Below are 15,442 nucleotides of genomic sequence, written 5' to 3' on the forward strand. Positions count from 1 at the left end.
GATCTAATGTATTACTTGATAGCTATGTAAAATGTCCACAGCCTTTGACCCTAATGTGTGTAATTTTCCCTATAAGCCAGCCCAGTATATCCTAATATGTCCTCTTTTAATGTGAGAAAGTGAAATGGTGCTAATAAGAGGTGTTTAGAAGTTGTGACCTTCCAAATGTAGTACTTTTCAAATGGATTTAAAACAGGTTGATGAAGTTTGGTCGAACCGCTTAACTACGTTTACCTTAATTAAGGTCTGGATTCAATCCGTATCACGGAAGCTCCACGTATACATTTTAAGGTCATTTCCGATTGAGCTGACATATGCAGCATTTACCGTGAATGCAGTCTCGGTGAACGCGGGAACTTTGCCTTTTTATAATTTCTATCGAGTTATAACGCAGATCTTCCGTGACACTTCTGCGATATGGATGGAATCCAGCCCTAATTATACAGAGAAGTGTATGTTAATATACCTTTATACTTGCCTGCGAAAAGGTTTCAATTTGATGTTTGCAGATACGAGGTTCTATCTGACATTTTGGTAGAACAATTAGTTAGTCATATATAATTGATCTTTAGATAGTTCTTCGTGTGTCTGAAGTTCAATTTTTGAAAAAGTTCATTAAAAAAAACAATATATATATATACAGTGGGGAGAACAAGTATTTGATACACTGCCGATTTTGCAGGTTTTCCTACTTACAAAGCATGTAGAGGTCTGTCATTTTTATCATAGGTACACTTCAACTGTGAGAGATGGAATCTAAAACAAAAATCCAGAAAATCACATTGTATGATTTTTAAGTAATTAATTTGCATTTTATTGCATGACATAAGTATTTGATCACCTACCAACCAGTAAGAATTCCGGCTCTCACAGACCTGTTCGTTTTTCTTAAAGAAGCCCTCCTGTTCTCCACTTATTACCTGTATTAACAGCACCTGTTTGAACTCATTACCTGTATAAAAGACACCTGTCCACACACTCAATCAAACAGACTCCAACCTCTCCACAATGGCCAAGACCAGAGAGCTGTGTAAGGACATCAGGGATAAAATTGTAGACCTGCACAAGGCTGGGATGGGCTACAGGACAATAGGCAAGCAACTTGGTGAGAAGGCAACAACTGTTGGCGCAATTATTAGAAAATGGAAGAAGTTCAAGATGACGGTCAATCACCCTCGGTCTGGGGCTCCATGCAAGATCTCACCTCGTGGGGCATCAATGATCATGAGGAAGGTGAGGGATCAGCCCAGAACTACACGGCAGGACCTGGTCAATGACCTGAAGAGAGCTGGGACCACAGTCTCAAAGAAAACCATTAGTAACACACTACGCCGTCATGGATTAAAATCCTGCAGCACACGCAAGGTCCCCCTGCTCAAGCCAGCGCATGTCCAGGCCCGCCTGAAGTTTGCCAATGACCATCTGGATGATCCAGAGGAGGAATGGGAGAAGGTCATGTGGTCTGATGAGACAAAAATATAGCTTTTTGGTCTAAACTCCACTCGCCGTGTTTGGAGGAAGAAGAAGGATGAGTACAACCCCAAGAACACCATCCCAACCGTGAAGTATGGAGTTGGAAACATAATTCTTTGGGTATGCTTTTCTGCAAAGGGGACAGGACCACTGCACCGTATTGAGGGGAGGATGGATGTGGCCTTGTATCGCGAGATATTGGCCAACAACCTCCTTCCCTCAGTAAGAGCATTGAAGATGGGTCGTGGCTGGGTCTTCCAGCATGACAACGACCCGAAACACACAGCCAGGGCAACTAAGGAGTGGCTCTGTAAGAAGCTTCTCAAGGTCCTGGAATGGCCTAGCCAGTCTCCAGACCTGAACCCAATAGAAAATCTTTGGAGGGAGCTGAAAGTCCGTATTGCCCAGCGACAGCCCCGAAACCTGAAGGATCTGGAGAAAGTCTGTATGGAGGAGTGGGCCAAAATCCCTGCTGCAGTGTGTGCAAACCTGGTCAAGACCTACAGGAAACGTATGATCTCTGTAATTGCAAACAAAGGTTTCTGTACCAAATATTAAGTTCTGCTTTTGTGATGTATCAAATACTTATGTCATGCAATAAAATGCAAATTAATTACTTAAAAATCATACAATGTGATTTTCTGGATTTTTGTTTTAGATTCCGTCTCTCACAGTTGAAGTGTACCTATGATAAAAATGACAGACCTCTACATGCTTTGTAAGTAGGAAAACCTGCAAAATCGGCAGTGTATCAAATACTTGTTCTCCCCACTGTATATATATACACACTGCTCAAAAAAATAAAGGGAAGACTTAAACAACACAATGTAACTCCAAGTCAATCACACTTCTGTGAAATCAAACTGTCCACTTAGGAAGCAACACTGATTGACAATACATTTCACATGCTGTTGTGCAAATGGAATAGACAACAGGTGGAAATTATAGGCAATTAGCAAGACACCCCCAATAAAGGACTGGTTTTGCAGGTGGTGACCACAGACCACTTCTCAGTTCCTATGCTTCCTGGCTGATGTTTTGGTCACTTTTGAATGCTGGCGGTGCTTTCACTCTAGTGGTAGCATGAGATGGAGTCTACCACCCACACAAGTGGCTCAGGTAGTGCAGCTCATCCAGGATGGCACATCAATGCGAGCTGTAGCAAGAAGGTTTGCTGTGTCTGTCAGCGTAGTGTCCAGAGCATGGAGGCGCTACCAGGAGACAGGCCAGTACATCAGGAGACATGGAGGAGGCCGTAGGAGGGCAACAACCCAGCAGCAGGACTGCTACCTCCGCCTTTGTGCAAGGAGGAGCAGGAGGAGCACTGCCAGAGCCCTGCAAAAAGACCTCCAGCAGGCCACAAATGTGCATGTGTCTGCTCAAACGGTCAGAAACAGACTCCATGAGGGTGGTATGAGGGCCCGACGTCCACAGGTGGGGGTTGTGCTTACAGCCCAACACCGTGCAGGACGTTTGGCATTTGCCAGAGAACACCAAGATTGGCAAATTCGCCACTGGCGCCCTGTGCTCTTCACAGATGAAAGCAGGTTCACACTGAGCACGTGACAGACGTGACAGAGTCTGGAGACGCCGTGGAGAACGTTCTGCTGCCTGCAACATCCTCCAGCATGACCGGTTTGGCGGTGGGTCAGTCATGGTGTGGGGTGGCATTTCTTTGGGGGGCCGCACAGCCCTCCATGTGCTCGCCAGAGGTAGCCTGACTGCCATTAGGTACCGAGATGAGATCCTCAGACCCCTTGTGAGACCATATGCTGGTGCAAGACAATGCTAGACCTCATGTGGCTGGAGTGTGTCAGCAGTTCCTGCAAGAGGAAGGCATTGATGCTATGGACTGGCCCGCCCGTTCCCCAGACCTGAATCCAATTGAGCACATCTGGGACATCATGTCTCGCTCCATCCACCAACGCCACATTGCACCACAGACTGTCCAGGAGTTGGCGGATGCTTTAGTCCAGGTCTGGGAGGAGATCCCTCAGGAGACCATCCGCCACCTCATCAGGAGCATGCCCAGGCGTTGTAGGGAGGTCATACAGGCACGTGAAGGCCACACACACACTACTGAGCCTCATTTTGACTTGTTTTAAGGACATTACATCAAAGTTGGATCAGCCTGTAGTGTGGTTTTCCACTTTAATTTTGAGGGTGACTCCAAATCCAGACCTCCATGGGTTGATAAATTAGATTTCCATTGATAAGTTTTGTGTGATTTTGTTGTCAGCACATTCAACTATGTAAAGAAAAAAGTATTTAATAAGATTATTTCATTCATTCAGATCTAGGATGTGTTATTTTAGTGTTCCCTTTATTTCTTTGAGCAGTGTATATATATATATATATATATATATATATATATATATATATATAAAAAGTTTGGACACACCTACTCATTCAAGGGTTTTTCTTTATTTTTACAATTTTTTACATTGTAGAATAATAGTGAAGATGTCAAAACTACGGAATAACTGATATGGAATCATGTAGTAACCAAAAAAGTGTTAAACAAATCAAAATATATTTTATATTTGAGATTCTTCAAATAGCCACCCTTTGCCTTGATGACAGCTTTGCACACTCTTGGCATTCTCTCAACCAGCTTCATGAGGTAGTCACCAGGAATGCATTTCAATTAACAGGTGTGCCTTCTTAAAAGTTAATTTGTGGAATTTCTTTCCTTCTTAATGCGTTTGAGCCAATCAGTTGTGTTGTGACAAGGTAGGGGGGGTATACATAAGATAGCCCTACTTGGTAAAAGACCAAGTCCATATTATGGCAAGAACAGCTCAAATAAGCAAAGAGAATCGACAGTCCATCATTACTTTAAGACATGAAGGTCAGTCAATACGGACCATTTCAAGAATTTTGAATGTTTCTTCAAGTGCAGTTGCAAAAACCATCAAGCGCTATGATGAAACTGGCTCTCATGAGGACCACCACAGGAATGGAAGACCCAGAGTTACCTCTGCTGCAGAGGATAAGTTCATTAGAGTTACCAGCCTCAGAAATTGCAGCCCAAATAAATGCTTCACAGAGTTCAAGTCACAGACACATAAAGTGGGGAAAAAAAGTATTTAGTCAGCCACCAATTGTGCAAGTTCTCCCACTTAAAAAGATGAGAGAGGCCTGTAATTTTCATCATAGGTACACGTCAACTATGACAGACAAAATGAGAAAAAAAATCCAGAAAATCACATTGTAGGATTTTTAATGAATTTATTTGCAAATTATGGTGGAAAATAAGTATTTGGTCAATAACAAAAGTTTCTCAATACTTTGTTATATACCCTTTGTTGGCAATGACACAGGTCAAACGTTGTCTGTAAGTCTTCACAAGGTTTTCACACACTGTTGCTGGTATTTTGGCCCATTCCCTCATGCAGATCTCCTCTAGAGCAGTGATGTTTTGGGGCTGTCGCTGGACAACACAGACTTTCAACTCCCTCCAAAGATTTTCTATGGGGTTGAGATCTGGAGACTGGCTAGGCCACTCCAGGACCTTGAAATGCTTCTTACGAAGCCACTCCTTCGCTGCCCGGGCGGTGTGTTTGGGATCATTGTCATGCTGAAAGACCCAGCCACGTTTCATCTTCAATGCCCTTGCTGATGGAAGGAGGTTTTCACTCAAAATCTCACGATACATGGCCCCATTCATTCTTTCCTTTACACGGATCAGTCGTCCTGGTCCCTTTGCAGAAAAACAGCCCCAAAGCATGATGTTTCCACCCCCATGCTTCACAGTAGGTATGGTGTTCTTTGGATGCAACTCAGCATTCTTTGTCCTCCAAACACGACGAGTTGAGTTTTTACCAAAAGTTCTATTTTGGTTTCATCTGACCATATGACATTCTCCCAATCCTCTTCTGGATCATCCAAATTCACTCTAGCAAACTTCAGACGGGCCTGGACATGTACTGGCTTAAGCAGGGGGACACGTCTGGCACTGCAGGATTTGAGTCCCTGGCGGCGAAGTGTGTTACTGATGGTAGGCTTTGTTACTTTGGTCCCAGCTCTCTGCAGGTCATTCACTAGGTCCCCCCGTGTGGTTCTGGGATTTTTGCTCACCGTTCTTGTGATCATTTTGACCCCACATGGTGAGATCTTGCGTGGAGCCCCAGATCGAGGGAGATTATCAGTGGTCTTGTATGTCTTCCATTTCCTAATAATTGCTCCCACAGTTGATTTCTTCAAACCAAGCTGCTTACCTATTGCAGATTCAGTCTTCCCAGCCTGGTGCAGGTCTACAATTTTGTTTCTGGTGTCCTTTGACAGCTCTTTGGTCTTGGCCATAGTGGAGTTTGGAGTGTGACTGTTTGAGGTTGTGGACAGGTGTCTTTTATACTGATAACAAGTTCAAACAGGTGCCATTAATACAGGTAACGAGTGGAGGACAGAGGAGCCTCTTAAAGAAGAAGTTACAGGTCTGTGAGAGCCAGAAATCTTGCTTGTTTGTAGGTGACCAAATACTTATTTTCCACCATAATTTGCAACTAAATTCATTAAAAATCCTACAATGTGATTTTCTGGAAAAAAATGCTCAATTTGTCTGTCATAGTTGACGTGTACCTATGATGAAAATTACAGGCCTCTCTCATCTTTTTAAGTGGGAGAACTTGCACAATTGGTGGCTGACTAAATACTTTTTTCCCCACTGTATCAACATCAACTGTTCAGAGGGGACTGTGTGAATCAGGCCTTCATGGTCGAATTGCTGCAAAGAAACCACTACTAAAGGACACCAATAAGAAGAAGAGACCTGCTTGGGCCAAGAAACACGAGCAATGGACATTAGACCGGTGGAAATTTGTACGGATGATCTCCGCATGTGTATTTCCCACCGTAAATCATGGAGGAGGAGGTGTTATGGTGTGGGGGTGCTTTGCTGGTGACACTGTCTGTGATTTATTTAGAATTCAAGGCACACTTAACCAGCATGGCTACCACAGCATTCTGCAGCGAAATGCCATCCCATCTGGTTTGGGCTTAGTGGGACTATCATTTGTTTTTCAACAGGACAATGACCCAACACACCTCCAGGCTGTGTAAGGGCTATTTTACCAAGAAGGAGAGTGATGGAGTGCTGCATCAGATGACCTGGCCTCCACAATCCCCCGACCTCAACCCAATTGAGATGGTTTGGGATGAGTCTGAGGGCAGAGTGAAGGAAAAGCAGCCAACAAGTGCTCAGCATGTGTAGGAACTCCTTCAAGACTGTTGGAAAAGCATTCCCGGTGAAGCTGGTTGAGAGAATGCCAAGAGTGTGCAAAGCTGTCGTCAATGTAGAAAATAGTACAAATAAAGAAAAACCCTTGAATGAGTAGGTGTGTCCAAACCTTTGACTGGTACTATATATAAAATTATATCTGCATAAACCCATTTGAACTTGGCGCTATAAGGTTCTATCTGCAAACCTATCACAAACCTGAACAAATACAGACATTTCCCTCTAAGTATGGTCTAGGCTAGTGTAGCCAGCAATAATGGCACGGCAGCAAAAAAACTAAACTGTCAGAAATCTGTGAAGGAAATTTTACTTTGTGCATCTTGTCTTTGGTGTCATAAACAATCCTTGGTTCCTGCCTGTGCCCGGTAAAGATATGAGGGGGGGCCGTCATGACCTCCTCCTTAAGACTATTTTTGGCAGAACGCCCAGAGTGTGTGTGCGAGCACTTGTGTGCATATAATAATATATATGCTGGTTGGACTAGACTGTTTGTACTAGTTAGCCATTGTTCCCTCTCTGGCCAAGCCTGAGTAGCCTATGGGTTGTTACCCAGAGTCCTCCCTCCACCAAGAAAAAGGCTGAGAATAAACATAAGCAATGGCATCAGTTCTGGAAAATGGTATATGTTGTGGTGAAGGCCTACGTGTACTCAGGATACAAGCCAATGACAGAACAGCTCAGGAGTTGTTTTTGCCTGCGAATGCAGAAATATTCAAATGCATAATATCCTTTGGAGCATTAGAACCTCTGGACCATATTATAAAGTCGCTAACTGTAATAGTAGGCAAAACATACGTATGTCACATCCCTGTAAAGCTACTGATCCAAGTTATATCTCAAATGCTATACTTTACTTACACACTGTTGTGCAGGCAGGTTGATGGTGCACAGTCCCTGGCCAAAATACACAAGTCCAAACCAATGGTAGGCTGCCCTGAAGCTCTGGGTCTATCAGCATGAATGTTACTGCAAAACCTGGTCAGGAGGCAGAGTTTCATCAGACAAACAGGTGCCAATTACTTGTGTCTCTTACCATTTGTAGATGTGGGATAAGTGGTTTCCAATAACTGAATCTTGTACCAATTCGGTGCCTTTTGAGGAGTGTAACTTGGTCAAAAAAACGTTTTATTTCACCTAATTTTAACATTCTGTCATAAAGAGCACGTTAAACTTAATTTTAAAAAACACGTTGCCATCTCAAGAGGTTAAATAAAAAAATGACTATAGTAAGTAAAGTAACACGGTTGACCGTAACAGGTGTTGACTGTAACAGGGTTGACGATTTAATCTTAAATCAGCCATAAATCCCCTTGTGACAGGGGGAATGGAAGATTATTGTGTGCAACAGGGAGTGGCAATTGAATGCAAGCTTCACCATTTTTTATTATTGCGAAAACATTTCTAGCCTGTCTATCTATGGGTAACAGGATTGACATGTTATGCTCGACCGCTCAGTTTTCCACCAGAAAACAACAGAAAATGGCAAAAAATTGTAGAACCAGCTCAACTGCTTTTACACTGTGATTTGACTATTAGATGTTCAATGTTTCTTTAGAAAACAATATTTACAAACAAATGTTTTCACCATATTAAAACAGGAGTTCAGTTCACATAACAGGGTTGACCTTAAAATGTGGGACAGATGTAAATGAATCACTAATCAAATGAAGTAAAATAAAACATCTTCAGAAATGACTGTCAAAGCAACAAAATAACTTGGAGAAATGTTTGGATTATGTGGGTTAAAATCTGGAACATGACAAAATGCTGCATTTTAGCAAGCCTTTATTCATATAAAAAATCTGATTTCTAGAATTCTCCATGTGGTCTATATTAAAGGGCACTTCAATATAAAAAGGCTCTTAAAATTCTATATTGGTGCACAATTTTTACTTTAAATATCAAAGGGAAGCAAACGGCACTCTTTTCGTGGAACAACCCACATACTTTATATGTACATTTAGATTGTTGCAAGGAATGCAATGTCCCAATCTCCCGAGTGGAGCAGTGGCCTAAGGCACTGCATCTCAGTGCTTGAGGCGTCACTACAGACCCCCTGGTTCGATTCCAGGCTGTATCACAACCAGCCGTGATTGGGAGTCCCATAGGGCGGCATAGGCCGTCATTGTAAATAAGAATTTGTTCTTAACTGACTTGCTTAGTTAAATAAAGGTAAAATACAATTAAAATAAATAAACATCTGATTGAACTAAGAGGAGGATAGGAATGTCCAAAGCTTGTCTCTACTGCCATCTCTCTTTCATCATAATCAAATCAACTTATTTTGAACTTGGCTAAAATAAAATGATTAAACATTGCTTTTGCCAAAAGCCAAACAATTGTGAGGAGCACACCTCATTAAACTATAAGAAATAGCTATCAAAAATGTGTTTACAAAGCAGGATGTAGCCATAAAGGATAAGACAATGAAGGCAGTGAGATTGTTCAGAAAACGCTGCTGGCAGTATGGAGAGGATTTGGGCCTGGGGGATTTAAACTCCAAATCAGAAACTTGACATAGTACACACTGCATGTATTATTTCTAATTAAAAGCTTTTAGTTTAACATTTGCATTTACTTAACTGGTTGACACTTAAAATTAAGGGATGAGAACTAGTGCCACAAAGATTACATTAATTATCTGACTGCAAATAAAAGACTAGAATAAGATTCATGCTCATTTAGAATACGTTACTAATAGAAAACATATTATCAATAGTACAAAGAAAAGTAAAGAAATCACCATCAGATCATTTTTCACAACACAAGAAGCCACCAACAAAAGTAGAATGCATTCAAATAGCTAGTTATTGTTAATTATCATCATAGAAATTAGACCCAGACCCAATCTTTTAATAGACCTTGACACCTCCAATACTTACAATTGTAACCTTTGATTCCTTGGTATGATATGCCTTGTATACTGTGCTAACGGGTAATGTAGCATTGTGCCCATTCATTTTGAATAAACTATGCCAAAGAAGTGAGAGGTGATAGGCCTTGATGACACATCCTTCCCAGTTCTAATTACTGTGAAAATTATCCCCCAACCACGCATACTCTGGGTGCATCCATGTGAGGCCTTTACTGGCCTATAGGGATCTGATTTCCTCACCGAACACTATGGTAAAATGTAAAACCCATCCTAGGATCTATGCTTGGAGGAGACCACTGAACAACTGTAACAAATAGGTTACAGTAGGCCTATTTATAAAGTGTTATAATGTAGTGTTATAAAGTTTTATTTGTTGCGCGCGCTCAAACGGCCTAGAATTCAACTGTATCACATTTATTCCAGTGACCCTTTACATTGTTGGAAAGAGAGCCACTAAAGAATGTGCACATATGTTTGATGCATTATAGACCACTCTATTTCGAGGCGCTTATCTCAAATGTTATTTCCTCATATAATTGTGCAAAAAGTCATGTTCCGCCCTCCACCAGACTATTCCTCTACTCTATTGTCCAAAATAGTAACCAACTACGAAAAATAAACCAAACCCCTGCCCTATATTAACACCCCATGGGACATCCTAGAGACTTTAAATCTGTTCATTCTAACAACTGCTGTCTATTGAAGTTGAGACTGCCACGCAAGTATCCAACATGCCTACCGACTACAGTGGCACATGGGACATGACTAGTAATGAAAACTTTGAAGGTTACATGGTTGCTCTTGGTAAGTTCTCTTTTCACTTGTTAATTGCAGCACACATTTTCTTATGTTTTTAGGAAAGTGACTTTGATTACAATAATATTTACTATTTATTGATTAATTAATTAGGGTGAGTATTGGTAAAGTGTGACACTTTATTAAAATTCGTTTTCCGGAACACCTTACAGAATCATCCCATTGTCCTAACCCCCAACATGATACCATTCTAAACAGTTTAAGAACCCTACTACACTATACCAACAAAAAAATATTAAACACAGGACTCTTCTTCAAACACAAATTGTGCTGAGACCACATTTTTTAAGTCAATACTGGCAAACTGGTACACCTTGATTGGCAATGTGGGACACTTCATTCTTTATTGTAAAGAAGAATAAATTAGAATATATTAGTATTTTCAATATTTTAATGATAAACTTAAATTATTCATACAAATTAAATGTATTAAAACATACTTTATGTATTTTTGTGGAACATTAAGAATTATAATTTATCATTATTATTATTATTATCATAATCATACTTGATTATAATTATATGACGTAGCCTATATGTCATTGTATAGCATATAAATAAAATGAACTTCATCTAGGCCTATCAGCTCAACATTCTCAACACTACACTCTAATGGACATTTTGTAGAATGAAACCAGAAAGGCCTTACCCCTCAACAATTTCAATGACCGTTTTATTGTCACCAGAGTCAAATACAGCAAAATACTATTTTCTTGTCATCATATACCTGTATGGTTAAGAATATAGCTAGCTAGGATTTTTTATGTTGGTGAGGTAATATCTTTCTAAGTAAAATGCAGCTATGCTAGCTTTTTTAGAAAATGTATTTCTGTTAAGAAAACATGTATTTCATAATCCCCTGAAATGCATTAAAATGGCCTAGTGTCCCAGTTTGACAGTAACAGGGTGTCCCAGTTTGACAGTAGGCGATTGGCATACTGGGACAAAGGTCAAAATGTCAATATTCTAAAAACGTGAGAGTATTAATAAAACCGTTTTTCTACAACCTTGACATTATTTACCTCAGAACCCTATGCCATTTTACTTACCATTATGCCTCTAGAGACCCATGTCATTACACGGGATGCCACGCCCACAATGATTATGATCACATACTTCCTCACTAACACACAGGCACAATGTTATTGAACACATTTATAGATATCCATTACAAAGCTTAAGTGTCCCACTTTGCCAGGTGTCCCACTGAACCAATACTCACCCTACCTGTTGGTAATTCATTAATACTGACAGTAGGTAGGGTAGTGTACCGTTCCATTCAACTGAAATTGATTATCTTTGATTCATTCACTTTTATTCATTTATTAGATAGGCCTATATTTTCAAATCCATAATATTTCATAATTCTCATTTCTCTTATCTGTCAATAATTCAAAACACATTTTTATGTTGCCGATAATAACATGTACAGTTGAAGTCTGAAGTTTACATACACTTAGGTTGGAGTCATTAAAACTTGTTTTTCAACCACTCCACAAATTTCTTGTTAACAAACTATAGTTTTGGCAAGTCGGTTAAGACATCTACTTTGTGCATGACACAAGTCATTTTTCCAACAATTGTTTACAGACAGATTATTTCACTTATAATTCACTGTATCACAATTCCAGTGGGTCAGAAGTGTACATACACTAAGTTGACTGTGCCTTTAAACAGCTTGGAAAATTCCAGAAAATTATGTCATGGCTTTAGAAGCTTCTGGTAGGCTAATTGACATAATTTGAGTCAATTGGAGGTGTACCTGTGGATGTATTTCAAGGCCTACCTTCAAACTCAGTGCCTCTTTGCTTGACATCATGGGAAAATCAAAAAAGAAATCAGCCAAGACCTCAGAAAAAAAATAGTAGACGACCACAAGTCTGGTTCATCCTTGGAAGCAATTTCCAAACGCCTGAAGGTACCACGTTCATCTGTACAAACAATAGTACGCAAGTATAAACACCATGGGACCATGCAGCCGTCATACCGCCCAGGAAGGAGACGCGTTCTGTCTCCTAGAGATGAACGTACTTTGGTGCGAAAAGTGCAAATCAATCCCAGAACAACAGCAAAGGACCTTGTGAAGATGCTGGAGGAAACAGGTACAAAAGTATCTATATCCACAATAAAACGAGTCCTATATCAACATAACCTGAAAGGCCGCTCAGCAAGGAAGAAGCCACTGCTCCAAAACCGCCATAAAAAAGCCAGACTACGGTTTGCAACTGCACATGGCGACAAAGATCGTACTTTTTGGAGAAATGTCCTCTGGTCTGATGAAACAAAAATAGAACTGTTTGGCCATAATGACCATTGTTATGTTTGGAGGAAAAAGGGGGTTGCTTGCAAGCCGAAGAACATCATCCCAACCGTGAAGCACGGGGGTGGCAGCATCATGCTGTGGGGGTGCTTTGCTGCAGGAGGGACTGGTGCACTTCACAAAATAGATGGCATCATGAGGAAGGAAAATTATGTGGATATATTGAAGCAACATCTCAAGACATCAGTCAGGAAGTTAAAGCTTGGTCGCAAATGGGTCTTCCAAATGAACAATGACCCCAAGCATACTTTCAAAGTTGTGGCAAAATGGCTTAAGGACAACAAGTCAAGGTATTGGAGTGGCCATCACAAAGCCCTGACCTCAATCCTATAGAAAATGTGTGGACAGAACTGAAAAAGCGTGTGCAAGCAAGGAGGCCTCCAAACCTGACTCAGTTACACCTGCTCTGTCAGGAGGAATGGGCCTAAATTTACCCAACTTATTGTGGGAAGCTTGTGGAAGGCTACTCAAAACGTTTGGCCCAAGTTAAACAATTTAAAGGCAATGCTACCAAATACTAATTGAGTGTATGTAAACTTCTGACCCACTGGGAATGTGATGAAAGAAATAAAAGCTGAAAGAAATAATTCTCTCTACTATTATTCTGACATTTCACATTCTTAAAATAAAGTGGTGATCCTAACTGACCTAAGACAGGGAATTTTTACTAGGATTAAATGTCAGGAATTGTGAAAAACTGAGTTTAAATGTATTTGGCTAAGGTGTATGTAAATCTCAACTGTATGTGATTGTTATTGTCTGAACTCTGCATTTTTTGGGGGGGCAATCATTCATTTTTCTTTAGTATGTGGCACATATGGGGACACCTGCAGGGTTAGGGTTACTTTCTAAATGTAATCCGTTACAGTTACTAGTTACCTGTCTAAAAGTGTAATCAGTAACATCACTTTTGGATTAGCCTACCCCAAAATCTGTAACATAATCAGATTACTTTCAGTTACTTTTGGATTACATTCCCCTTAAGAGACTAAAAAGATCCATCAAACGCATTTCGTGTCCTCATAGTGGTTTGTGACTTGTGGTCAGACTTGCTCAGGTGGAACAAACGTAAACTTTTTTAATGCTAAATTATAATATATAACATAATATACACTGTGTACATTATTTAGCATTTAGCAGTTCACCCTCTGAATGGCACACATACTGTACACAATCCATGTCTCAAGGCTTTAAAATTATTCTTTAACCTGTCTCCTCCCCTTCATCTCTACACTGATTGAAGTGGATTTAACAAGTGACATCAATAAGGGATCATAGCTTTCACCTGGTCAGTTTGTCATGGAACGAGCAGGTGTTCTTAATGTTTTCTACACTCAGTGTATAAATAACAGAAAGGTGTAATAATTTATTTCTTCACAAACATCCTTTCTGAATATAAATGTAATCCAAGAAGTAATGTATTTTTTCAAAAGTATCTGTAATCTAATTATAATATTTTTGCTTGTAATGTAACTGATTGAATTGATTTTTGTTTGTTACAAATCAGATTACATGTAACTGATTAGGCTACATGTAATCAATTACTCCCCAACACCTGTGCCAGAGTTACTTCATATTGTCAACTTCTATCTACTTTCTTTTGCTCAACATGCTCCCCAGTAGAATTATAACTCCATATAATATGAATATTAACTTATTTCGAAATACATTCTGAAGAATTCACATTTGTAAAAAGCCTTGTCTTTGGAGTTATGATTCATACCCTAGCTCACCAGTTTCCTACTGAGAATGGATTGGAAATGTTCAGTCTCTTAGGATATATTTGTAACAGATGCAGGATTTCTTTCCTTACAGGCATTGATTTTGCAACACGCAAGATTGCAAACATGTTGAAACCTCAGAAAGTGATTGAGCAAGACGGGGATTCTTTCACCATCAAAACATTCACTACCTTCAAAAACTACACAGTCTCATTCAAGATTGGGGAAGAGTTTGAGGAGGTGACCAAAGCCATGGATAACAGAAAAGTCCAGGTAGAAACTTGCAATTTACTGTTCCTATGGGCGACGGCACTTTATCATTTATGTCATATAATTATCATGATGAATAGAACCCTTTGTTATTTTGCTCCTTGTTGCTTATTGAACTGTGGGCATTAATATGGCAACATTGAACACAATATGTAACAGAGCCTAAGCTATTTCAAGCAAGCTGGAGCTATCCCAGGTGTTTTAAAATTATGGTCCACACAACACATTATGATAAGTGCTCTTGTTTATTACAGACAGTGGTCAACTGGGACAATGATAAACTGGTGTGTGTTCAGAAGGGAGAGAAGAAGAACAGAGGGTGGAAACACTGGATAGAAGGAGATGAGCTCCATCTGGTATGTAGCATGTACTCATACCTACCTTTTAACTACATTGATGGCATTGGCAAAGCATTAGTAGGCCTAACTGTTATGCATTTTCCCTCTCTCTTATAGGAAATCACCTGTGGGGATAAAGTCTGCAAGCAGATTTATAAAAAGAGTGCTTGATAATTCTTTCACCATAAAGTTTGCATAATATTTCTTCAACCTTACATTTTTTAAATATGCTTCATAAATGTATCACTAATATGATATGCTTTGAGTATGCGAAAGAATTAGAAGAAAATAGCTAACATTTTAACAACATGAATAAAAATAACATGATATACGTTTGTGGATTTCGTGATTATGTACAATACATTTGATCTACCAAAAACCATGAATAAG

General features: G+C 40.0%; 1 protein-coding gene across 1 annotated transcript; it reads left to right on the forward strand.

Annotated features, from left to right (window-relative positions):
- The first annotated feature begins 10,256 nt into the window (after positions 1-10,256).
- On the forward strand, positions 10,257-15,383 carry LOC121574864 (retinoid-binding protein 7-like). The gene is made up of 4 exons (XM_041887506.2): positions 10,257-10,391; positions 14,539-14,717; positions 14,969-15,070; positions 15,170-15,383. Exons 1-4 carry the CDS (start codon positions 10,319-10,321, stop codon positions 15,221-15,223), a joined length of 408 nt encoding a protein of 135 aa, XP_041743440.1. The 5' UTR covers positions 10,257-10,318; the 3' UTR covers positions 15,224-15,383.
- Positions 15,384-15,442: the final 59 nt, after the last annotated feature.

Source organism: Coregonus clupeaformis, chromosome 10 (genome assembly GCF_020615455.1).
Source record: "Coregonus clupeaformis isolate EN_2021a chromosome 10, ASM2061545v1, whole genome shotgun sequence".
NCBI classification, from domain to species: Eukaryota; Metazoa; Chordata; class Actinopteri; order Salmoniformes; family Salmonidae; genus Coregonus; species Coregonus clupeaformis.

Coding starts and splice junctions, on each gene's coding strand:
- LOC121574864 (XM_041887506.2), top strand. CDS start 10,319: ATGCCTACCGACTACAGTGGCACATGGGACATGACTAGTAATGAAAAC. Junction 10,392..14,538: donor AGGTTACATGGTTGCTCTTG/GTAAGTTCTCTT, acceptor CTTTCCTTACAG/GCATTGATTTTGCAACACGC. Junction 15,071..15,169: donor AAGGAGATGAGCTCCATCTG/GTATGTAGCATG, acceptor TCTCTCTTATAG/GAAATCACCTGTGGGGATAA.